The sequence below is a fragment of the Castor canadensis genome, chromosome 7 (assembly GCF_047511655.1).
Source record: "Castor canadensis chromosome 7, mCasCan1.hap1v2, whole genome shotgun sequence".
Lineage (NCBI taxonomy): Eukaryota > Metazoa > Chordata > Mammalia > Rodentia > Castoridae > Castor > Castor canadensis.
Window position 1 is genome coordinate 59558694 of NC_133392.1, and position 25417 is coordinate 59584110.

The window sequence follows — 25417 nt, forward strand, 5'->3', positions numbered from 1 at the left end:
ATAGGATGTGACAAAACTGTACTACAAAAAACTGTGTTTTTAAGACATTGTTTTGAGTCCATTGTATTGGCACTTACCTATAATCTTAGGTAGGCTTAAGGCAGGAGGAATATGAGTGTGAGGCCAGCCTTAGCTCCACAGCTAAAGAGATTCTTTTCTGAAAAACAAAAAATATTCTTTGAATCTCTTCAATGTCATTGACATCAATTTTTATACATAATGATTGTTAGATGTTGCAAGTTGTTATTTGATAAGTTACTAACTGCAGAGTTTATTCAGTATTGAATTTGGCTGGCTTAATGTTGCTATCTTTTTATAGGTTTCATTGTTTGCAGAACTTTTCAATGAAATGCTTCAAAGAGATTTTGGTGTCAGAATATACAAATCATTGTTATCTCTTCCTGAGAAAGAGGACAAAAAAGAAAAGGATAAGAAAAACAAAAAAGAGGAGAGAAAAGATAAAAAAGAAGAAAAAGATGATGAAACCGATGAGCCAAAACCCAAACGGAGAAAATCGGGCGATGATAAAGATAAAAAAGAAGACAGAGATGAAAGGAAGGTCTGTAATTATTTCCACGAATGGCAATGTAATTTAGAACTTTTCATAATGTAGAGGGTTTCTTTATTAGTCTTTTCGATCATAACAAATTATGTTACTTCCCTCAGAATAGTGGAATGTAAAAGCCAATCTGAAAGATTTTACTGTATTGTCACTAATTTGTGTTTGAATTAGCTGGTTCAGTATCTATAGCTAGTTTTCTGATGGTTTATTACCCTTTTTAAATGTGCACTTTTTTTTTTTTTTTGGTGGTGCTGAGATTTGAACTCTGGGCCTTGCTAGTCATGCACTCTACTACTTGAGCCATGTCCCCAGCCCTTTTGATTCTAGCTATAGTTTTTCAATAGGCTCTCGTGTTTATGCCCTGGCTGGCGTAAACTTCAGTCCTCCTCTTTACATCTCTCAAATAGCTGGGATGAAAGGTGCACCTCACTATGCCCAGCTTACTGGTTAAGATGGAGGTCTTGGTAGCTTATTTTTGCCTGAGCTGGTGTTGAACTGTGATCTTCCCAATCTCCAATTCCTTGGTAGCTGAGATTATTCATGTGAACCACTGTGCCTGGCTTGATACTTTATTCCTAAGTGTATTACTATTACAAGAAATTTATGATTTGAAACTGTTCACTGAAGTAAATAAGTTTAATGGACTCTGGTATTTGGTATAAGATAATGTTCTTATTATTAAAGCATCTTAAGTTACAGAAAGAAGAGAAAAGAAAAGATGACTCTAAAGATGATGATGAAACTGAAGAAGATAATAATCAAGATGAATATGACCCAATGGAAGCAGAAGAAGCTGAGGATGAAGAAGATGGTATGCTTCAAATTTACTTATTACTCCTTAGAATATGAAACCATTTTTGTTTTGTTTTCTTTTTTGTATGTGTAAGAGAGAGAGAGAGAGAATGAATCAGTGTGTGTGAGTGAGAGAATATAGGTCTCACCATGTAGCCCAGGCTGGCCTTAAATCCTCCCAAGTACTAGGATTATAGGCCTGTGTCACCATGCCCACCTATTTTGTGTTTTGGAGATACGGTCATGCTGTGTAGCCCAGGTTGGAACTTGAAATCCTCTTGCCTCTATGTTCTCAGACTGCTGGGATTATATGTATATACTACCACCACCAGCAGCTTGAAAAAAGAAAAAAAAAAATTTTTTTTTTTTTCCTTTCTTTTTCAGTACTGGGGTTTGAACTCAGGGCCTACACCTTGAGCCACTCCACCAGCCTTTTTTTGTGATGGGTTTTTTTGAGATTCTGTCTCCTGAACTATTTGCCCGTGATGGCTTCAACCCTCGATCCTCCTGATCTCTGCCTCCTGAATATCTAGGATTATACATGTGAGCCATCTGCACCGAGCTGAAACAATATTTCTTTGGTGATTTTATATCACTGAAGCTGATAAATTTAATATTACCAACTTAGGGTATATAATTTCCCTGAATATAGTACTTAAACTGTTTCAAAAGGTATAACAGTACTCACTTCATAAAATGTCTGTGTGTGGTTTTTGTTTTGGTGGGATTGGGGTTTGAACTCAGGACTTCACTTTTGCAAAGCAGACAATCACTTGAGCTACATCTTTTATTTATTTATTTTTTGTACTGGGGATTGAATCTGGACCTTGCTGTTTGTGATGCTAAGATTGAAACCCAGATCTTCAAGAAACTAGGCAATCACTACCACTGAAAAATATCCCCAAATACCCTTTTTGTTTTTTTTTTTTTTGGTGATACTAGGATTTGAACTCAGGGACTCATGTTTTTTAGCCAAGCACCCTACTTGACCCATGCCTCCAGCCTTCAAAGTACTTTTTTTGTTCGAGGAGAGGTGCTGGCATTTGAACTCTTGGCCTCACACTTGCTATGTCTGAAATTTTATCACTTGAGCCACTCAGCCAGCCCATTTTTTGTGTGTTGGTTATTTTTGAGATAGTGTCCCTCCCCCTCCCCCCACTGGGCTGGCCTTGAACTGTGATCCTGTTTATCTCTGCCTTACAAGTAATTTAAGATTACAGGCATGAGCCATTGGTTCCTGCCTTCAAAATACTTTTTAATGGGTGTTCTGATTTTTTAATACTTATTAATAGGTGTCCTGACCTGTCATAGATGTCAGCCATAAAGTATTTGTGAACTCCTTACCTGTCCCTGTAGATTGTGATTTCAAAAAAATTTATCATTTTGTTATTTTTTTATTGGCTTGCATCTGTATTTTCTTCTCATATCATTTTGTCTGTGTTCTCATTGATGAAAATATTTTAACATTAAAAATGTTGAGGTGGGTGCCAGTGGCTCATGCCTGTAATCCCAGCCACTCATGAGGCAGAAATCAGGAGAATTGCCACTCAAAGCCAGCCAAGGCAAGTAGTTTGAGACACCCTATCTCAAAAATACCCGACACAAAACAGGGCTGGCAGAGTGGCTTAGGTGGTAGAGTGCCTGAGCAGCAAGCCATGAGACCCTTAGTTCAAACCCTAGTCTGTCCAAAAAAAATAAAAAGGTTGAGTGCTGGAGGAGTGGCTTAGGCCATAGAGCACTTGCCTAGCAAATGTGAGGCCGTGAATTCAAGCCCTAGTACCACTTTAAAAAAAAAAAAAAAAAAGAAAATGTTGAAGTTAATACCTGGGCATGGTGATACATGTCTGTCATCCCAAGCTTTGAGGTAGGCTGAGAGTGGAGAATGGAGGTTTGAGGCTATCCCTGGCAAAAAAAAAAAGAAATTTAGAAGATCCCATCTCTCCTAATAGTTGGGCTCATTGGCATGTACCTGTCATCTCAGCTACAGCAAGAAGCATAAAATAGGAGAACCTTGGTTGAAGCAGGACAGGGGAAAAATAAGACCCTACCTCAAAAACAAGACCCTACCTCATAAGCAATCAATGCATAAAGGGCTGAAGGCATGGCTCAAGTGATAAGAGTTCCTGCCTAGCAAGTGGAAAGCCCTGAGCTCAAACTTCAGTCCCACCAAAAAAGGAAGAAAGAAACGTTGAACCCGGGCATGGTGGTATATTCCTGTTACCCCAGCTATCGGGAAGGTTAGGTATGAGGTCATGAGTTTGAGGGCAGCCTGGGATTCATAGCAAGACTGTGTCTCTAAATAAATAAATATGAATGATTTTAAAAATGTTGGACAGACTATGGAGTGAACATTCATATATTTTCCACTTTTATTCAATAATTCTAGCACTGGTTTAGTGTTTTGTCTAGCATGCATAACTGGGTTCTATCCCTCGTACCACCGAAAAACAATAATTCTTAACATTTGCCTTTATTGTTTTGTCTGTGTTGGTGTCTGTTTGTCTTCCTCCTAAGTAGCTAGGATTACAGGCATCAGCCACCAGTACCAGGCTCTTTTTTTAAATATGGAACATTCAATTTGTGTGTCATCTTTATGCAGGGGCCATGCTAATTTACTCTGTATTGTTCAGGTATTATATGTGCCACCAAAACAATCACTTGTCTGTTGTACTCAACTTGGTGGTCTCATCTACACTTGTGTTTTTGCTATCTATGTATGGATAGCATATCTCGAGTCAAAGCTCCCTCTGAGCCTTTCATATTCAAATGTCTGCTTGGCTTCTCCACTTAGTTATTTGATATTTCAAAGTCAGTATGTCTAAAACCGAACTCTTAACCACCTTTCTTTAAAAAAATAAAAACAAACAAAGACAGAAAACGCTGGTAGACCATGGGTCACACCTATACTCCCAGCTATTTGGGAGGCAGAGATCTGAAGAATCACAGTTTGAAGGCAGCCTAAACAAATAGAGTTCTTGAGTCCCTATCTCAAAAATACCCAACACAGAACAAGACTGGTGGAGCAGCTCAAGTAGTAGAGTGCCTGCCTAGCAAGCATGAAAGCCCTGAGTTTAAACCTTAGTTATTGCCAAAAAAAAGTCAACAAAAATGCTGTACCCTGAGTCTACCCCCTTTCAGTTATCACAATCCCATCTTTGTAGTTCGTGAAGCTAAAGCCTAGGAGCCATCCTTGATTTCTTTGTGTCACATGCTACTTTTACTTTTATTTTTTAGGTTACAGTCCTGGGATTTGAACTCAGGGTCTTGCACTTGCTGGGCTGCCATTCTACCACTTGAAGCCATGTTCTCAGCTCTCTACATTCACTACATCAAGTCTTATCAGCTCTATTTTTCTTTTTTTGTCCTGTTTGCCTTATCATACATGATCATCAAAGTTCTGCTAGAATGCCTGCTCCTGTTATTGCAGATTCAAATCCCAAGAAAGACTTTAGGTCAAGGTTGGGCTGGCTGGTAAAAGGCTTGTACCAACCACTGGGCAAATTTAACAGCACAGGAGCCCTTTTCCCAGATCATTCTGTTTTGATAATATATCACAAATCAGACCACTTTTCACATCTGATAGCTTATCGTATATAAATATATAATTGGTTTTGTTGCTTCCCCACTGCTCTCCTAAACCCTCTTCTAAGCATGGTTGCCAAAATGATGTTATATAATTGAAGTCACTTTTTTCCTTTCTTTTGTTCATATTCTTCTGTTGGCTCCCCACTATTTGATTCAGAGAAAAGCCAGTGTTTACAAGACTCGACCACATTATGTCCTTCATTTTGTCTTTTAATACTCTTCCCTCCTGGTCACTGTACCTCAGGCACCCTGACCTCTCTGAGCAAATCACATGGGCTCCTTAGGTTAGGAGCTTGGCATTGGCAGTTCCTTCTGCCAGCCAGCTCTTTCCCAAAGGTGAACTCTCTTTACTTCCTCACTCTTGAAACCTACGGTTAGCTCTCGCTTTCTCATTGAGACCACCTCATTTCAAATTGAGCCACATTCCTTTTCCCTCCTCATCCTGCTCTACGTTTTTCTTTTCTATAGAAACTGTAATCTATTCTGTAGACCATTTGTTTTGCTTATTATCTTCCCCTAACTTCTATGTAAGCATTTTTATAAGACAGAGATTTTTCTCTGTTCTTCACTAATATATTCCAACTTTTTGGAACATTCTAAATGGGTAATATATTGAGTGAATTATCTGCAAAGCCAAATACTGTGGTAGAAGATTAGAGTTCTTTTTTGTTTTCCTCGTGTTTCTAGTTGCTGTTACATATGTTACAGTTTTATTGGTTTGTGTGTGTGTATGTGTGTTTTGTGGGTTTTTTGTTTTTAATTTTTTAAGGTAGGGTCTTGCTATAGAGTACAGACTGGCTGGCTTCAAATTCACTCTGTAGCTCTGGCTGACCTTGAACTCAACAATCCTCCTGCCTCTGAAGTGCTGGGATTATAGTCATGCACCACCATGGCTGTCCCTTTTTTTTTATTACGTCATATTAAATACTGTCCCTGAGATTACTCATTTGCCTGTGGAAAAGTGGAATTGGTTGTTTTTTTAAAAATGAAAATAGACCTGGTGCACTGGTGGCTCACGCCTTTAATTCTAGCTACTTGAGAGATTGAGGCTGGAGAATCTCAAGTTTTACAACAAAGAAAAAGAAGGGCAGATGGGATGGAAGAAGGGAAGAAAACATTGTCATTATTCTTGGGGACACTGTAAATTATTACACCCTTTCTGGACAGAAATTTGGAAATGTGAGTTAGCATGTACTTTAAACTGTCAACATAATGTTCATTCCATAATTGCTTATAAAATAAGAAATAAGAATAAAACAATACAGCAATAGCTAATGATTTCAATGTTTTTCCCATTATTGGTACTTGGGTGCTAGGGAGTGCTCTACCACTTCAGCCATGCCCCCAGCCTGGTGTAAATCTATTCTTTTTGGTAGTACTGGGTTTGAACTCAGGGCCTCAAGCTTGCTAGGCAGGCACTCTGCCACTTCAGCCACTCCACAAGCCCTACTTTTAATCTTTTGAGGAACTGCATACTGTCTATACTACATTTACATTCTTACCAATAGTGTGCAAGGGTCCCCTTTTCTCCACATCCACACCAGGACTTGTTACCTTCATTTCTTTTTTTTTTTTTTAATTACTATTTTTTGCAGTACTGGGGTTTGAAGTCAGGGCTTCACACTTGATTCAGACATAGTTATACCACTTGAGGTATACCCCAAGTATTTTTTTTTTTTTCTAATGGTACTAGGGCTTGAACTTAGTGGCCTGAGCCACTCTACCACCCTTTTTTTTGACTTTTTTTTTTTTTTGAGATAGGGTCTCTCAAACTATTTGCCTGTGCTAGCTTTGAACCTTGATCCTCCTGATCTTTGTCTCCTGAATAGCTAGTATTACAGGGGTGAGCCACCAGCGCCCAACTCCCAAGTCTTTTTTGATTTAGTTATTTTTCAGATAGGGTCTCATGTTTTCCTTGGGGCTGACTGCAATCCTTCTGTATCTATGCATCCTTCATTCCTGGGATTACAGGTACACACCATCACACCTGGTTAGTTGTTGAGAACGGATCTCATTAATTTTTGGCCCAGGTTGGCTTTGAACTGTGATCTTCCCAACCTCTGCATCCTAAGTAACTGGGATTAAAAGCATGGGCTACTACACCTGGGTTTTGGATTTTAAGCATTTTTGATTTTTTTTTCCTTTGGAGGTACTGGGGTTTGAACTCAGGGCCTTGTTCTTGCTAAGTAAACTCTCAGTCAGCCCTAAAATGTCCTTTAAGGTAGCCAGGCAATGAATTTATGTGCAGCCATTGTAAAAGATGTTAGAGAATGAAAGTGACATGGAAGATTATAAAACAGTTTTTATGGATAGAATGTTCCTACAAATATGTTTAATGTGCATCAGTATATATGTGTGAGGGGAAAATATGATCACTAATTGAATTTCATGTATGTTTATATGATTTCATTCATATTTTGTGACAAGCAAGTATTGATAGTACACAAGTTTTGTAGTGCTTGACTTTCAAGCATGAGGCCCTAAAGAAAAAAGGAAGAAATTACCAAAATTACAAATTTAGACTTGTGGAGGGCTCAAGTGGTCAAGTTCCTGCCTAGCAAGTGTGAGGCCCTGAGTTCAAACCACTGTATTGCAGTAAGTACAAAATTAGTTTCAAGACAGACAGTTTTAGCCAGGTACCATTGACTCACACTTGTAATCCCAGCTATTTAAAAGTCAGAGATCAGGAGAATCAGGGTTCGAAGCCAGCCTGGGCAAATAGTTTGAGAGATCTTATCTTGAAAATACCCAACAAGGACTGGAAGGGTTCACAGCCAGCCCAGAGCAAAAAGTTAGCAAGACTACATCTCAATTAGTATTTGAGCATGAGCCAGGTGCAGGTGGCTCATGGCAGCCCTATCTTTAAAAAAAAAAAAAAAAAATTTAAAGCTGTTGGAATTTCCTCCCTATCTCTACCTCTTAAGTAGGTGGGATTACTGCACCCAGCTGTAGTACTTCTTCTATAGGAAGTTAGGAGTGGCCAGCCAAAAATAACTCAGTTGGGAGAGTTTAGACTGAAGAAGCAAAGGGTGGTGGCTGTCCTGAGGGTGGTGGCTGGCCTTGAAGAATCAGGTAGCCAGGGTGTAGGTAAGAGACCAAAGTTTTAACTGTTTATCAACTGTAAAATCTATGTATTAATAACAAAATACATACATTTCTCTAATTAAGAAATTAGTATCATGGCTTGGTAAATGGATTTTTTTTTTTTTTAAGATACTGAATTTTACTAAGATTGGGATTTGAATTCAGGGCTTTGTGCTTATAAAGCAGGCGCTCTACCACTTGAAGCATGCCTCCAGTTCAGGGCTGGAAGTGGCTCAAGTAGTAGAGCATCTGGCTAGCAAGTGCAAAGCCCTGGGTTAAAACCCCAGTACAAAAAAAAAAAAAAAAAAATCCCAAACAGTTTTGAAAGTGATGCTTTCAACAGAAGTTCTCAGCAATGTGCATCATGATGCTATGATTGAGTAATTGGAAGGAGAGGCAATTGTACTTTAGTGTGAGGTAGTGTCTTGGTAAAAATTGTTATTTAACCTTCACAGTCACGCCCAGGTGCCAGTATTTTCTCCATTTTATAATTGAGGAAATTGAGGCTCATAGTGATAAATTCCCCAAGATAATGGAAGCTATGAAATAGTAGCATAGCTACTCTGTACAATTCAAAATTAGGTTCCAAGGACATGTTCTCTCTTTTTAAAAATGGCCTATTGAGGTGCCAATATGTATCCCAAAACTGATGATCTTCCCAATTTCAGCCTCCCAAGTAGGATTACAAGTGTGGGCTACTATCTCTTGACCCTCTTTGTTTATTTTGGCAGTACTAGGGCTTGAACTTAGAGCCTCACACTTGCTAGGCAAATGCTTTACCACTTGAGGCACTCTGCCAGCCCTTTTTTGCATTGTTTATTTTCAAGACAGGTTTATTTCCTCAGGCTGACTGAACCACAATCCTAATCTCTGCCTCCTGACTAGCTAGTATTATAGGGCATGAGCTACTGGTGCCTGGCTTCTTTTGTTTTTAAAGAATAAATTATTCAGGTATACATTTTTATCATGGGAAACCTAATGTTGGCAAATCTAGATACTAACAGTGTTAGAGCATCTTAAAAACATCGTTATTTGTAATAATCTGTCTTTGGTAATTTTAATGTGTATTCTTTTTCTTTTCAGCTTTCAGAAAGTATACATTGTCTCATTTTCCTTCATTTAAATTTGTGCTGCATTTTTCATTTTTATGTATAAAATTAGCCAGGCATAGTGGTGCATACCTGTAATCCCATCACTGAGGAGGCTGAGGCAGGAGGACTACAAGTTTAAGGCCAGCCTGGGCTATATAGTAAGACCCTTTGTCCAGAAACAAAGAAACAAAAAAATCTTAATTCCGTGTTTTGAAATGTGTTCTTCAAATATTTATAGAATTAAGTCCTTGTAATTGATTGCATGTCAGATTTTCCCTCTAGTTTCTTTATTGATATTTCGTTATTTGTTGTAATTGTTTCTTATAATATCGAAAAGTTATTCATATTTTTCTTTACTATTTCACGTTTTGAAATCTTTGTAATGGAAGAATAGTTTCATTTTATACATAGTTGAAAATAATCTGTATTGAGTTTTTTGCTGCTGTTGCATTTGTTTTACAGATCGGGATGAGGAGGAAATGAACAAAAGAGATGACAAAAGAGAACTCAATAGATACTGCAAGGAGAGGCCCTCTAAAGATAAGGTATTTCTTTATAGTCAGACTATTTCCATATCTTACACAATCTAAATTTATTTTTAAACTTAATTTAGCCACTAAGATTATTAGTTCTTGACCAGGGGGCCAGTGGCTCACGCCTGTAATCTTAGCTATTTGGCAGGCTGAGATTGGGAGGATCATGGTTTGAGGCCAGTCTGGGCAAACAGTTTGTGAGACCCCCATTGCCAAAATAACTAGAGCAAAATGGACTGGAGGGGGCTCAAGTGGTAGAGCACTTCCAGTGCCTCCAAGAAAAAAAAAAAAAAGGTAAGTGCTATATGGATACTGTCTCTAGTTCTCATTTTTTAATTGCAGTAAATTATGTAATATGGCTTTTACTTCTGCATATTTTTTAGGAAAAAGAAAAGACTCAGATGATCACAATTAACAGAGATCTATTAATGGCATTTGTTTATTTTGATCAAAGCCATTGTGGGTACCTTCTTGAAAAGGATTTAGAAGAAATACTCTATACTCTTGGACTACATCTTTCTCGGGCTCAGGTAATCTATCCTATGAACTTAAAGTGAAAGCATTTTTTGAGTTTTCTTCTTTTTTTTTTTTTTTTCGCTTTGTGGTGCTGGGAATTAACCCCAGGGCCTGGCTCATATTAGGAAAGTATTCTTCCACAGAGGAACATCTCCACCCTAGTAACTTTTCAAGACGTTACATTTCTAAAAATAAGCATACTAGGATAAATTAAATGCAATTTCATAGATTGGATCTCATATTTCCTTTTAATCTGTACTCCTAGCCCAGTAACTTTCCAAGAAATTACCTTTCCAAAGGAAAAATTTAGTGAGACATCATTTCACTAAATGATGTCTCATTTAGTGAAGCAGGGAATGTCTCATTTAGTCAAGAAGCAGGGAATGATGGTGTATAACTGTTATCCCAGCTATGTGAGAGATCATAGGTAGCAGAATTGAGGTCGCAGGCAAGCCCTGGAAAAAACTATAAAACCCTACCAGAAAAATAATGGAAGCAAAAAATGGCTGGGGTATGGTTCACCTGCCTGGCGAGTGGCATGCCCTGAGTTTAACCTCAGTGTTGCAAAAGTTTAAAATAAAATAAAAAAAAAATAGAATAAATTAATGCATTTAATCCCATGGTCTTGGTGCTCACCTTTTTAATTTCATCTTTTTTGTGTGTGTGTATGTGTAGTTCTGGGGTTTGAAATCAGGGCTTCTCAATTGCTAAGCAAACACTCCACCACTTGAACCACTCTGCCAGCCCTATTTATTTACTTACTTACTTATTTTTATTTTCTGCTAGTCCTTTTTTATGTTGGGTATTTTCTTGTGGGCTACTTGTTTGAGCTGGCTTTGAACCACAGTCCTCCTGAGTAGGTAGGATTACAGGTGTGAGCTACCACCACCTTGTTCATCTTTTATTTATTTGTTTTATTTATTTATTTATTTATTTATTTGCAGTTCTGGGGTTTGATCTCAGGACTACACCTTTAGCCACTCCAACAGCCCTTTTTTGTGATGTGTTTTTTCAAAATAGGGTCTCTATAACTATTTGCCCAGGCTGCCTTCACATTGTGATCCTCTTCATCTCTGCCTCCTGAATAGCTAGGACTACAAATGTGAGCCACCAGCACCCTGCTTAACGGGGATCTTTTTCTTTTGCAGTACTGGAGGTTGCTAGGCAGGTGGTCTGCTGCTTCAGCCATTCTGCCAGCCCCATCTTTTAATATTTCTTGAGGAATAAAAACAATAAAGGGCTGGAGGTATGACTCAAGTGGTAGAGTGCCAGCCTAGCAAGCACAAAGCATGGAGTTCCAACCCTAGTACAGCAAAAAACAAAAAAATTGTAAAACACTAAAGCCGTAGTGAAAAATTTAAAGTACACCATCAAAAGTCCCTCTCTCTCTAGTTATACTCCCTAGTGCTAACGTAACTTTGTAGATCTTTATTTTTATTTTTCCTGTGGTTCTAGGGTTTGAGCTCAGTCCTCCATGCTTGTGAAACAGCTTTACCACTTGAACCATACCTCCAGCCCTGTGACCTAGGCCCCCTGCCCCTTTTTTTCCTTTTTTGAGTCAGGATCTGTAACTTACTATATATTCCAGTCTGGCCTTGAACTTGTGTTCATTCTGCCTCAGCCTGCTGATCGTGGGATTATTGATATGCACCACCATGCCCAGAGAATCTGGCTCTTAGCAACTCAGATATTTATGATAGCTCCTTTTTTATTTATTTATTTTTTTATTATTCATATGTGCATACAATGCTTGGGTCATTTCTCCCCCCTGCCCCCACCCCCTCCCTTACCCCCGCCCCGACCTCTCCCTCTCCCCCCTACCCCCTCAATACCCAGCAGAAACTATTTTGCCCTTATCTCTAATTTTGTTGAAGAGAGAGTATAAGCAATAATAGGAAGGAACAAGGGTTTTTGCTAGTTGAGATAAGGATAGCTATACAGGGAGTTTACTCATTAATTTCCTGTGCATGTGTGTTACCTTCTAGGTTAATTCTTTTTGATCTAACCTTTTCTCTAGTCCCTGGTCCCCTTCTCCTATTGGCCTCAGTTGCTTTTAAGGGATCTGCTTTAGTTTCTCTGTGTTGAGGGCAACAAATGCTAGCTAATTTTTTAGGTGTCTTACCCATCCTCATATCTCTCTTGTGGGCTCTTGCTTTTATCTTGTTCTCAAAGTTCAATCACCTTGTTGTGTTTGCCCTTGATCTAATGTCCACATATGAGGGAGAACATACGATTTTTGGTCTTTTGGGCCATGCTAACCTCACTCAGAATGATGTTCTCCAATTCCATCCATTTACCAGTGAATGATAACATTTCGTTCTTCATGGCTGCATAAAATTCCATTGTGTATAGATACCACATTTTCTTGATCCATTCGTCAGAAGTGGGGCATCTTGGCTGTTTCCATCACTTGGATAGCTCCTTTTTTATAAATAAAACTTGAAGTTATTCTGTAACATATTGATGATAATTGTGTGAAATAAAGACTCACATCATTCTTTTTATAGTTGCATAGTATTCTGTTATATAGATGCACCATAATTGACTTAACTGTACCCTATTTACTGGTGGTTTTCAGTTTTTGGAATTATAAAGTATGTTGTAATCATACTTATATATTTATTTTAATGCATGTATTAGTATTTCTGTCAGGGCTATACTTAGTAGGAGGATGGGGGTCCAGACTGGCCCACACAAAAATGTGAGACCCTATCTGAAAAATTAACTATAGTAAAAAGGGCTGGGGCATGGTCCAAGTGATAGAGCGCCTGGTCCTGCCTACCAGCCCAGAGACTCTGAATTGAAACCTTAGTACCTCTAAAAAGAAAAATTATTTTTTCAAATGATAACTTAGATACCATTATTTTCTAGAGCTGTCACTTTTGAAAAGCATAATTGCTCTACTTAACTAGGAGTGGATACTTATGAAAGCAATTTCGAAGGCTGGTCATCATTTATAAAAATTAGACCAGAGTATTCTAGGAGAATCAAAAAACGTATTTTCAGATTGGAGATGTATCTCAATGGTAGAACACTTGCTGGTATGCCAAGGCCCTGAGTTTCAATCCTCAGTTCCATGAAAGAAGAAAAAAGTACTTCAATACTATTAATTTCTTTACTTGCTTATACAACAGGTAAAGAAGCTTCTTAATAAAGTAGTGCTCCGTGAATCTTGCTTTTATCGGAAATTAACAGACACCTCCAAAGATGAAGAAAATCATGAAGAGTCTGAATCATTGCAGGAAGATATGCTAGGTTTGAGCATATTAAGATCTTTTTGTTTTTGTTTTGCTTTGTTATGGTTTGGTTTGGTTTTGATTTGGTTTTTGAGGTAGGTTCTTGGTCTGTAGCCCCGGCTGACCTTAACTTTCAGTCTTCCTGTCTCAGCCTCCTGAGTGCTGGTTTTAATAGGCATCCACAGCCATTACTGACCAGATCTTTTTTATAAATAGATTATTCATTAGTTAAAGAAGAAAAAGATATCGTAGTAAAATATGGTCTCTTTATATTACAGGAAATAGATTGTTACTTCCAACACCAGTAGTAAAACAGGAATCAAAAGATATGGAAGAAAATGTAGGACTCATCGTATACAATGGTGCAATGGTAGATATAGGAAGCCTGTTGCAAAAATTGGAAAAGAGTGAAAAAGTAAGAGCTGAAGTAGAGCAGAAGCTGCAATTACTAGAAGAAAAAACAGGTGAGGGGACAGCATTGGGTATGGTATACCTTTAAAACCATTTGGGGATATTTCATGTTTACATGTGAGTAGGCATACCTTTTCTTTTGTCTAGGCAGCATAGGTGATTTACTTTTGACCATTTCTCTTGCAAGTTATAAAATTGTTTGGCTTTCTAAGAATCTTACCTATTCATGTAGATTCTCAGATTCACTGTTGTTTTTTTGCGTACTTTCAAAACCTCTTCTAGTACCTATGTTTTACCAGTTTCTATTTTATGTTCTCTATCTTAATCATCTAGGGCTCAAGTGGTAGAGTGCCTCCCTAGGAAGTATGAGACCCAGCACTGCCAAAAAAAAAACCCCAAAAAACCACCAATCCTGGTTGTAGAAGTAATCCTACTTGAAGAACTTTAATGAAATGAATAATGAACATTGTTTGTTTTTATGACTGATGAAATTGACTTTTATGCCCAATTTATAGAATTGTATTGGCTTTTAATTTTCAACAGATGAAGATGAAAAAACCATACTAAATTTGGAGATTTCCAACAAAAGCCTTTCTGGTGAACTCAAAGATGTTAAAAAGGAACTTAGTCAGTTACAAGAAAACCTAAAGGTTTCAGAAAACATGAATTTACAATTTGAAAACCAGCTGAATAAGACAATCAGAAACTTATCTACAGTAATGGATGAGATCCACACTGTTCTCAAGAAGGTTAGAAATTTTGTACTTTAGCATTTTCATAGTGTATTCAAATTTTCAAATATATCTGTCATTTTAATGTTATTATGCTCTTTGTAGTTTTTCGTAGAAACATAATGGTGGCCTTCCACCATTCCTGAGACTAATCAAGCGTAATTCCCAAAAGATTCTATTTTCCTGAAACTTAGGTGCTATAGCCACATAGTTCATGTGTACATATTCCCTAAAGCAGATTTTGGGCTGAGGGTGGAGTCATTCACTGGCAGGATGTATGCAGAAGAATGTTAGAGTCCCTGGATTGTATCTTTGGCACCAGAAGAAAAAAAAAATTTGTTGTTTATATTTCTTTTAGAAGCAGAGAGTAGCTTTGAACTTGAGGAAGATAAAACCATTTGTTTTAAACATATTTATTGGGCAGTATTGAGATATTAACTTATTAGTATTCTTTATTAATAGAAACATTTAATAACTGAGTATCATTGTAAGCTAATTTAAAAGAAATGAGAATCTAATAAAACCTATTTTTCCTCATCCTGTTGTTTTATAGGATAGTGTAAAGAATGAAGACAAAGATCAGAAATCCAAGGAGAATGGTGCAAGTGTATGATAAAATTTGTGTCGTGATAAGGAATGGTGTTAAATAATGTAATATATAAAATCATGATACAAGAATGTTTGAAGGTGATGCATGTTTGATTTTAGTAGTATACATATCTGTTAGTTCAAATGATGTATAAAGTTTTATGAATGTGAGTCTGCTTTTGAAAATTGCTTGTAATTTCTAGCATTCAAATTATTAAACACTCCTTGAGTGAAATAATTTTGCATTGCAAAATGTTTTAGGATGAACTTTGTTATAGTTTTAACCCAAATAAAGTTCATCAATTTAATTGACAGTAGTATTTAATTACCAAATGTCTTTTATTGAAATGCCTAGAATATTTGATTTTATTTATAGAATCATCACTAGGTTTTATTTTTATAGCCCATCTTTTCACATTTTAGCATAAACCATAAAATAGCATGCTGCTTTAACTTTTCAACTTTTTGAGCCAGAAATATTTTTACTCTTCTCTAATTATTTGTCTCTGAAAGCATTTATTAAAAGGTCAGTTCATCCTTGAGGGCTGATGGAGTGGCTCAGGTGGTAGAGCACCTGCCTAGCAAGTGTGAGGCCTTGAGTTCTTACTTCACTACTCCCCCAAAAAAGGGGAGGGGGAAGTCAATTCATCTGAAAGACAAAATATCACACACTACTAAAGCAATAGATAACTAGCCTTGTTAATATATTTGTTAGGGTTTATGTAAAAATAATAGTCCAATGTTAATGTTACTGATTTCAATTAATAGTTCCACTTTCCCAGAATACCACATATTTTAGTTGTAATTTTGAGGGGTTTTGTTTTTGTTTTTAGCAGCCTACATCAAATGTACAGGTTAGTAACAAGCCAGGAGATGTCAGTATAATGCCTTAAGTCTTCTTTAATTAAAAATAATTTTTTGAAATTAATCTGTGTTCTTCCTTCAGAATTTTAGTGGATGTTGAATTGTCGATTAAGTGTTGAGTTAAAAAGAAAGGAAATGTGATGTGCTGTACAGCTGTGGTTTTCACCTGAGGGTAAATCTATCTGCTGGAAGCAGTGTGTGGAGATGGTTGAGGTGGGCATTCTCTGCATCTACTTCGCAGAGACTTGAGGATGTTGCTAAGCATCCTGTGCTGCATAGGACCACCCATTCCCATTGAGGAATTACAGAGTCCCAAAGGCCAGCGGTGTCCAGTTTGAGTGTCCTGCTCTAAAGGAAAATGGGGTTCAATGACCTTTTGTCTTTCATGTTATACTAGTAAAGACTTAACTTAATCTTTAGCAGATGATTAAATATTTTATATTTTAAAAACTCAGTGAAATGTTTTGCTGTTATGAAAATATATGCTACATTAGAATTTATTTCATTTTGTTTGTTTTATTTTGATAGGATTAATGGCCAAGTGTTCAAGTAGGTGAATATGACAATTACAGTACCATGTTATGTATGACTTAAGCTATATGGAATCCACATGGCTCTTAGTAATAGATGGATTAAAATACCTCAAATTCTCTCAAATCACATTTGTCTTAAATTGATGTTTCTGTTCTTAGGACTTGTTAAATCTCTCCAAAGCAAGATTACTGGTTGATCCATAATTATGTAGTTATTATAAATATTTCTCCATCTTTAGTGTGAGTTTTTGGAAGTGTTTTTCATGAGGAAAAAAACCTTTAAAAGAGTAATGATAAAGTTTCTTGACAAAATTATATTTTTTTAAATTATTTGTTGTGGGACTGGAGTTTGAACACAGGGCTTTGCACTTGCAAAGCAGTGCTCTACCTCTTCAGGCACATCTGCAGTCTATTTTCCTTTGGTTATTTTGGAGATAGGGTCTTGGGAACTATTTTCCCAGGCTGGTCTCAAACCATGATCCTCCTGATCTTAGCCTCTCAAGTAGCTAGGATTACAGCCATGAACCACTGGTGCCTGGCTAAGAATATGTTTCTAAATGGGGATGTGGATCAGAGGTAGACCATTCGCCCAACTATGCATGAAGCCCTGAGTAAAAAGGGTGGGGAAGGGTGGGAGCCAGTGGCTCACGCTTATAATCCTAGCTACCCAGGAAGCAATGATCAGGAGGATCATGGTTTGAAGCCAGCCCCGGGCAAATAGTTCATGAGACCCTATCTCCAAAAACCCTTCACAAAAATAGGGCTGGTAGAATGGCTCAAGGTGAAGGCCCTGAGTTCAAGCCCCAGAACTGCCAAAAAAAAAAAGGAGGGGGGGCTTACTTTTCCCCAATAAATGTAAGAATAAGGTTAGAATGATGGAGGAAGTTATATTGTTATATTTCTTACAAAATTTCGTGGAAGAATGTTATCGTGACTAAATTGGGGCGAAAACAAGTTACATCTAGAAAAATTGGTTTTAGAGAAAATGAGGGAAAGAGAACTTCTTTCTACTCCCCTCCCCCTTCTAGGCAAGTACTCTACCACTTTAGGCAGGCCTCAGCTTGTTTTTTGTCTTTCTACACTGTTCTGGATAATTATTCAGAAGTAAATGTAGAAGTCTTGGTTTTGTGTATTTTTTATCTGTTTATTTTGCGGTAATTAGGTTTGAATTCAGGGCCTCCACCTTGAGCCACTCCACCTGCCCTTTTTTGTGAAGGGCTTTTTGAGATAAGGGTCTCCCAAACTATTTGCCTGGGCTGGCTTCAAACTGCGATCCTCCTGATTTCTGCTTCTCGATTAGCTAGGATTATAGGCATGAGCCACAGGCGCCTGGCTTGGATTTGTTTTTTAAGTGGGGCTTTGTTTTGTTTTTTAAGTGGGGCTTTGTTGTGTTTCCCAGGTTGGTCTTGAACTCCTGGGCTCAAGTGATGTTCCTGCCTCAGTGTCTTGAGAAGCTGAGCCTACAGGTGTGTCCCACCAGATTCAGCTTTAAAGTCTGTTCTCCTATCAGTGTCCATTTTTATATTCTAATGCTTGGCTCATTGTAATATGACAGGTTAAATATGCCTGAGTCCAAGAAAAGTTCCGTTTTTTAAAAAGTAAGACCAAAAAAGTCCCTTTCTTGTGGTGTGGTTTGGGATTTTTTGTTTTGTTTTATATGGTTTGGGTTTTTGTGATACTAGATATTGAACCCAGGGTATTACACATATCAAACACTCCCCAAAACCACTATAAAGGCAGAGATCAGGCGGCTCACAGTTTGAAGCCAGCCCCAGGCAAATAGTTCTCAAGACCTGATACAAAAAGGACTGAGTGGCTAAAGTGGTAGAGGCCTGCCCTTGAGTTCAAACTCAGGTTCCACAAAAAAAAAAAAAAAAAAAGTAGATGTGGTGAGGCATTCTATAATCCCAGCACTTCGGAGGCTGACACAGGAGGATCCAGATTTTGAGGCCAGTCTAGGCTGCAGAGTGAGATGTTCTCTGAAAGAGATAAACATAATAAATACAAAGATACTTAGACTTTACATAATATGCTTTTCTTTCCTCAAAAATTTCAGTAATACTCAACAGATAATTTGTAGGGGCAATACTGGGGTTTGAACTCAGGTCCTTACACTTGCTAGGCAGGTGCTGTACTGCTTGAGCCACTTTGCCAGCCCAACAATACTTTTTAATAGGCCCCTGATTTCTTTTTCTTTTCATTTTATTCACTCATTCATTTTGCTGTACTGGGTTTTAACTCAGGGCCTCATACTTGCTAGGTATGCATATATTCTACCATTTGAGCCACTCCTCTGAGTGTTTTTGTCTGAGTTATTTTTTCAGATAGGGTCTTTGACTTTTTGCCTGGGCTGTCCTTGCACCGCAGTCCTCATACCTACACTTTCCATGTAGGTGGGATTACGACATGAACCACTATGTTTGGCTTGTGGTTAGATGGGGTGGGCCAATGTTTATCCAGATACTATGGAATTCTTTTCTTTCCTAAGTGTATATAAAGCCTCTTAAAATTTGAAGCCCTCTCTTTTTTTACTCTAATAACCTGAAAACTTTAATCATAAAAGCCTTATAGTTTAGATAAATGGGTGTATTTACCAATGAAAAAAGAAGAATCTTGAGGCTAAGGATAAGGCTTAGTGGGAGAGTAAATGCAGGCCCTGGTTTCAGTCAAGCACATCAAAAAGAAGGCTGGGCATGTGGTACATGCCTGTAATCCCAGTGACTTGAGAGGTGGAAAAAGGAGAATCGTGGGTTCAAGGCCAGTCTAGGCAAAAGGTAGCTAGAGACCCTATCTCAAAAACAAGCCCAATGTGGTGATCCAATCCTGTGGTACCAGCTACTCTGAAGGGGGATTGTAGTTTGAGGCCACCTCAGGCAAACAAAACTGAAAGCAAAAGGACTGGGAGTCTGGTTCAAGTGCTAGAGATGTCCTGCATTTAATGCTTAGTATGACACAGAATTTTTTTTTTTTTTGGGTGAGACTAGCGTTTGAGCTCAAGAGCTTCATGCTTGCAAAGCAGGTGTTCTCTCTCTTGAGCCACCCCTCCAGTCCGCTTTGCGCTAGTTATTTTGGAGATGGGGGTCTCACAGACTGTTGGAATTGGCTTCAAACTGTGATCCTCCCAATCTCAGCCTTCCAAGTGGCTGGATTACAGGCATGAGCCACTGGTGCCTGGCTCCCAGAGTACTTTTGATATAAATTATATGCTTAGTTTTTCTTGTTGTGGAGGGCATATTACTACACCCCAGATAAGATGGAGTACTACTTAAAGTCACTCTTTACTTAAGTACTCTTTATTCCAGCCCCATTAAAAGTAGAATCTGCATGTATTCATTATGTCTGTTCAAAAACAGTGGTTTTCAAACTAGTATGCATCTGAGTCACCTTGAGGCTTATAAAACACAGTTTGCTGCCTCATCCCCCCAAGAATTTCTGATTTGGAGATCTGGGTTAGGGTCCAAGAAATTGCATTTCTAACACTTGGAGAAGCTCCAAACTTACGTATTCACAGAGCAGATTTCTCTATTTAAATATGTGATACAAACTGGGAAAGAAGTAAGTTGTCTTAGAGGTACGAGCTCTGAGCAGTTCAATATTTTTCTGTAGGGATAAACCTTAATAGACATTGAAAAATTTACCTAATGAATAAATGGGTATCTAGGAACTTACAGGATAGTCACTATGTTAAGCTAATTTGACATAAAAAGGGTCAAAGCAGGGCCCATACCTGTAATCCTAACTACTCAAGAGGCAGCAATCAGGAGAATCTCTTTTCAAGGCCAGCCCAAGCAAACAGATGGTGAGACCCTATGTTGAAAAAAAACACACAAAAAAGGGCTGGTGGAGTGGCTCAAGTGGCAGCACTTGCCTAGCAAGCCTGAGACCCTGAGTTCAAGCCTCAATACCACAAAAAAGAAAAAAGAAATTTTGTTCATGTAAAGTACTTGAATCAGAAGAGCTTCCTTTTAACAGGGCCTTCCCACTGTGGCCCTGGTGGGATAACTATAGCTTCTGACTTACCCCACACTGGGGTTATGAAGGTATGTAAACTTTACAGATATGTTGGGGCTGGGAGTATGGCTCAGTGGTAGAACATGTGCTTAGCTTGTACAAGGGACCAGATTTGATCTCTAGTACCCAAAAATATATAAATACATACATGTTGAAGTCTAGGTTTAGACCAGTCACCTTTTAAATTTTGGGCTCTTGACATTGTTTTACATATAATGTCTTGAGAAAAGATGGCTTTCCAGTTTGCTAGTTTTAGAACCCTATGTGCCCTGGATCTAACATCAAAGGATACCATAAATCACTTGAAATATTTTCCTTTATGGCACTAGTACAACACTTTCATTATTAACATGGTTAAGAGAATTTGTATTTATATGAAGTTTATTATAAGTTCTCAAACTTGGGTGACTTAATTTAACTTCAGAACTGAACTTTTTCTACCCTGTCCTTTTTTTTTTTTTTTTTTTAATAACACTTACTCGTATTCTCATGAATTTGCCCTAAAAGTTCTCTGAGCTCCAAAGCCAGATGAGTTTTACCTTTGATTACATACATATTTGGTTCCAACCAGAGTAGGTTGATAGTGTAGTATTGCTGGCAAAAGAAACTTCTTGAAGGATAGGGAATAGCTTTAAATATGATCTGCTGGGGGCATGGCTCAAGTGGTAGGGCACCTGCCTAGCAAGAGTGAGGCCCTGAGTCAAATTCCAGTACCACCAAAAAAAAAAAAAAAAAAAAAACCACTAAAGGGGCTTGGAATATTAATGTAGTGATAGAATGCTCTTGCCTGTCATGCATAAGGACCTGGAATTGATCCCAACACCACAAAATAAAAGAGACTAAATAAAAAGAATTTGATGGTGTCGGTCATAATCATGCTAAACTTTCAGATTCAATATAAAACAAGGGGGGACAGTGAATGAAGGAGATTAAGGTGACGGTATTTGGTGGATGAACTGCATATACCTATATGAAACAGAACTAAGAATCCTCTTGCAGTTGCTTTAAGTGGGGTGAGGGGTTGAGGGAGAGAGACGATGGGGGTGATGTAACTAATGTACAATATAAGTCTAATTGGAATTGTCACTATGAAACCCCCCGTATCATGAATATATGCTAATAAAAAAATATTTAAAAGATAAAACAAATCGGTCTTGGGTTTAAATTCTCCTTTGGAAGAATTTGAAAAATTGGTAATAGCAGTTAATAATAAAAATTTGAACAAAATATTGATGTTATATTCCCTATTCTAAAGGTGAAAAAAGTGCAATCCTCCCTCCCCCATTTTTCCCCTTTCTTTATGGTCCCAGATAAATGGTAAAGGATTCAGTTTTTCACATCTTCTGCCATCAGTAAAACTCCAAATTCATATCCTAGTTGAACTGGGCTTCCTAGTCTTTTTGTAACTGTTCCAAGTGCAGTTTACTGGTAATCTCCAGCCCTTTTATTTTCCTTTAGGCAGGGAAAGAACAGAATCTACTTGTAACGTGTAAGATCAATATTTAATGAACATTTATTTTCTGTCTTAGATACATACACGTTGTAACATACACTGTCTACACAAAGATCACTTGCGGTTTCTGGCTATAACATAAATAATTAAAGGAAAATCTACTTTGAACCATTCTTCCATAAGGCATAAGCCTTGGGCTACATTTAGTCTACTTCCTCAAGCCATCTGTTATTTATACCAGGGTTTTTACCAGTTTTACAAACTCAGAGGTGTTCACCTGGCATTGCAAATGTTTCCAGGAGATAAACACTTAACCTTTGAGCTGCTCTTATGAGAAGAGAACCAGCCAACAAACTCTTACCATAAGAATCCAAACTTAAAATGAGATTCCTTTTTTCTGGAGCTAAGTCTTCAACTCCATAGTTATTTCTTTTTAATTTTTTTTTTTGTCTTTCCACAATGCTAGAATTTATTAAATAATAAAATTCACAAGCTACATCAATTTAGTTTCTGTTAATTTACTAAATACTACTGATTTCACTTGATAGTCATTAATCACTGCAAACAGGTTCTTCTAGTCCAATCTTAATACAATTACTCTCAGATCACACGTTACATTTCACAATAATATATAGGTCACAGATTGGTTATGAAAGGGTTAAAGCTGTTGTAGGTTCACAGGGGCCTTTCTGAAGGCAAGAGCAGAGAGCAAAGACGCAGAGAGTCATGCAGGTGGTTAGATACATATGAAAATAACAAACCCAGTCAGGAGCTGTTGAAGAACAGCAGTGGAAGTACATTGTGACATTTACAAGAGTTCTTACAATATATCATAATTGCCTCCATCTCCTTTATCTCCCCCCCAATAGTTATTTCTTAAATTTTGATAGTATTTTGCTCTTAGTTGCTGGTGATCTCCAATCATCTGATAATACCTGTGTTCCCAAACATTCAGTGTATCTTTAGCAATATTCTCTTATTTTTATTTTACTACTTTGTCATACTGAACTGATTTTCTAGGCAAGCTTAACAACCACTTGAACCATTCCTCCAGCCCTACCTTTTTGGTTTTTTTTTTTTTTTTTTTTTGAGACAGAGTCTTGCTACCCTCCTGCCTCAGCCAGCTGAGTGCTGGGATGACAGGCCTGTCCCTTTTATTTTTTTGTATGTGTGGTGCTGTGATTGAACTCAGGGCCTTGTACACACTAGACAAGTCCTCATCTAAGGTACATCCCCAGCCCCTCTCATTTTAAATTCTTCAAGACCTGTAGATAAATTATGGCTTACAAGTTTATAATTCCTTGTTTTTGGGGGTGGACTAGGGTTTGAACTCAGGGCTTCCAGCTTGATACAACTATATTTACATACATATAAATGTAGCTTGCAGCTATGATTTTTTTTTTTTTTTTTTGAGTACTGGGGCTTTCACCTTGAGCCACTCCACCAGCCCTATTTTTGTGAAGGATTTTTTAAGATAAAGTCTTGCGGAACTATTTGCCCGCGCTGGCTTTGAATCCCGATCTTTCTGATCGCTGCCTCCTGAGTAGCTAGGATTACAGGCGTGAGCCACCAGCGCTTGGCTATAATTTCTTATATCTAATAACTATATCTTATTTACTCAAGAATTCCAGAATGATAGTATTTTCTTTTGATTTTATTTTTTGGTGGGACTGGGGTTTTAAGCTCAAGGCTTCCACTAGCAAAGCAGGCACTCAACCACTTGAGCCACGCCTCCAGTACATTTTGCTCTGGTTATTAGGGGGATGGTGTCTCACAAAGTATTTGCCAGCACTTGCTTCAAACAATGATCCTTCCAATCTGTCTTCCAATTAGCACTTGAGCCACAGAGCCCGGCTGCATATTGTTTTTTTTTTTGGTGGGACTGGGGTTTGAGCTCCTGCTTCACATGTGGAGTGCTATACTGCTTGAGCCACACCATTTTGCTCTGGCTATTTTGGAGGTGTGGGGGAGGGTCTCAAAAAAACAAAACACTGATGCCTCACACCTCCAGGAATGTTACATTCTAAAACATGTAACACAAGCTGAAGTCTTCCAGTTTCATAAACAAGTAAATTGTTTTTCTTTCTTTCTTTCTCTCTCTCTCTTTCAGTGCTGGGGCTTGAACTCAGGGCCTCACACATGCCACACAAGTGTTGTACAACTTAGCTACTTTTCTTAATTTTCATGATAGGTACCAAATAAAAACAAGATATCTTAGATTCTTTTCATAATGAAATTGAATTCAGGGAAATATACTAAAAATTCTTCTTTGAAAAAAAAATTTACAGTAGATGCAATAAAAGAATGATGTAGTTCTTAGCCAGGTGCCCATGGCTCATGCCTGTAATCCTAGCTATTCAGGAGGCAGATCAGGAGGCTCAAAGTTCAAAGTCAGTCCAAGGCAAATAGATCCTGAGACCCTATCTCAAAAAATCCAATCACAAGAAAGGGCTGGTGTTGTGGCTCAAGGTATAGACCCTGAGTTCAAACCCTAGTACTGGGGGGAAAAAAAGTAAATAAAAAACAAATAAAACATGGTCTTGCTATATATCCCAGGCTGGTCTTAAACTCATGATTCTTCTGCCTCTGTCTCCACAGTGCTGAAATTACAGGCTCGCACCACACCTGGCTTATAAATTTTCTTCCTTTAATAAATGGAATGCTTCATGAATTTGCATGTCATCCTTGCACAAGGGCAATGCTAATGTCTGTATGGTTCCAGTTTTACTTTATGTGCTGCTGAAGAGAGAATGGCTGATCAATTCTTCTGTTAAAAAAAAAGTTATCTTTGTGAAATGATCCGCCAAAGAATTTGAGTAAGGTCTGTTTGGGCTTTTTAAAAATATTCCAATATCCACATAAAATGACTTTCAATAAATTTTAGGCAATCTAGTAGAAAATAAGTTTACCTGTAAATGCATGTTCTCCCCCTACCCAAGTAAAAGAATCTTTTCACTTGTAAGAAGTGTGTTTTGGAGGCTGGAGGTGTGGCTCAAGTGATAGAGCACCTGCTTGGCAAGCACAAAGCCTAGAGTTCAAACCCCAGTCCCACAAAAAAAAAAAAGTGATTTGAGAATTAATAATTACTTGGATGTGGGTGCCTCAGTCCCAGAAAGTGTAGCGCCTCTTATCTGGTGCTCTTGAATCAAATTCCAGGGAAGCCGATGACTGTACATGGCTGTAATATAAAGTCTTGCCATAAACGTCTGTGAGAAATCTGAGAGCACACTTCTTGAGGGATATTAAATTTGCAGCACCAGTGGGCTGCTTGCCCTTGTGTCAGGTCCCTGTGGCAAATCAGGTGGGTTCTTCCACACTTTTCTCCTTCAAAAAAGCTGAGGAATTATAAAATGGCTGTTTAAGCGTGGCTTGTATCTAGCACAGGTCTCCCTTGTGGCCTGAATTGTTAGTGTAAAACAAGATGTGG

At 38.0% G+C, this 25417-nt stretch overlaps 1 protein-coding gene, 2 non-coding genes and 1 pseudogene across 10 annotated transcripts in view; 1 reads left to right on the forward strand and 3 right to left on the reverse strand.

The window, feature by feature from the left end:
• Ccar1 (cell division cycle and apoptosis regulator 1) overlaps nucleotides 1-16653 on the forward strand; it is a 59225-nt gene extending 42572 nt beyond the window's left edge. For 5 of the 8 annotated variants that reach the window (XM_074079022.1, XM_074079023.1, XM_074079026.1 and 2 more), the window contains 8 exons: nucleotides 320-559; nucleotides 1256-1373; nucleotides 9577-9659; nucleotides 10031-10177; nucleotides 13298-13418; nucleotides 13678-13863; nucleotides 14354-14559; nucleotides 15095-16653. In XM_074079022.1, coding sequence (XP_073935123.1) covers nucleotides 320-559; nucleotides 1256-1373; nucleotides 9577-9659; nucleotides 10031-10177; nucleotides 13298-13418; nucleotides 13678-13863; nucleotides 14354-14559; nucleotides 15095-15154 — 1161 coding nt within the window. In that variant the 3' untranslated portion in view covers nucleotides 15155-16653. Of the gene's footprint in view, nucleotides 1-319; nucleotides 560-1255; nucleotides 1374-4588; nucleotides 9661-10030; nucleotides 10178-13297; nucleotides 13419-13677; nucleotides 13864-14353; nucleotides 14560-15094 lie in introns of those variants that run through there. The other 3 variants (XM_074079025.1, XM_074079027.1, XM_074079028.1) reach the window with 3 other exon arrangements.
• On the reverse strand, nucleotides 3913-4012 carry LOC141425241 (U6 spliceosomal RNA; annotated as a pseudogene).
• LOC141425332 (small Cajal body-specific RNA 16) lies at nucleotides 4717-4888 on the reverse strand. The gene has a single exon (XR_012450393.1).
• Nucleotides 16654-24638: 7985 nt separating the features above from the next.
• On the reverse strand, nucleotides 24639-24742 carry LOC141425229 (U6 spliceosomal RNA). Its single transcript, XR_012450317.1, has one exon. It is a non-coding gene; the product is annotated as a U6 spliceosomal RNA (small nuclear RNA).
• Between the last annotated feature and the right edge of the window lie 675 nt (nucleotides 24743-25417).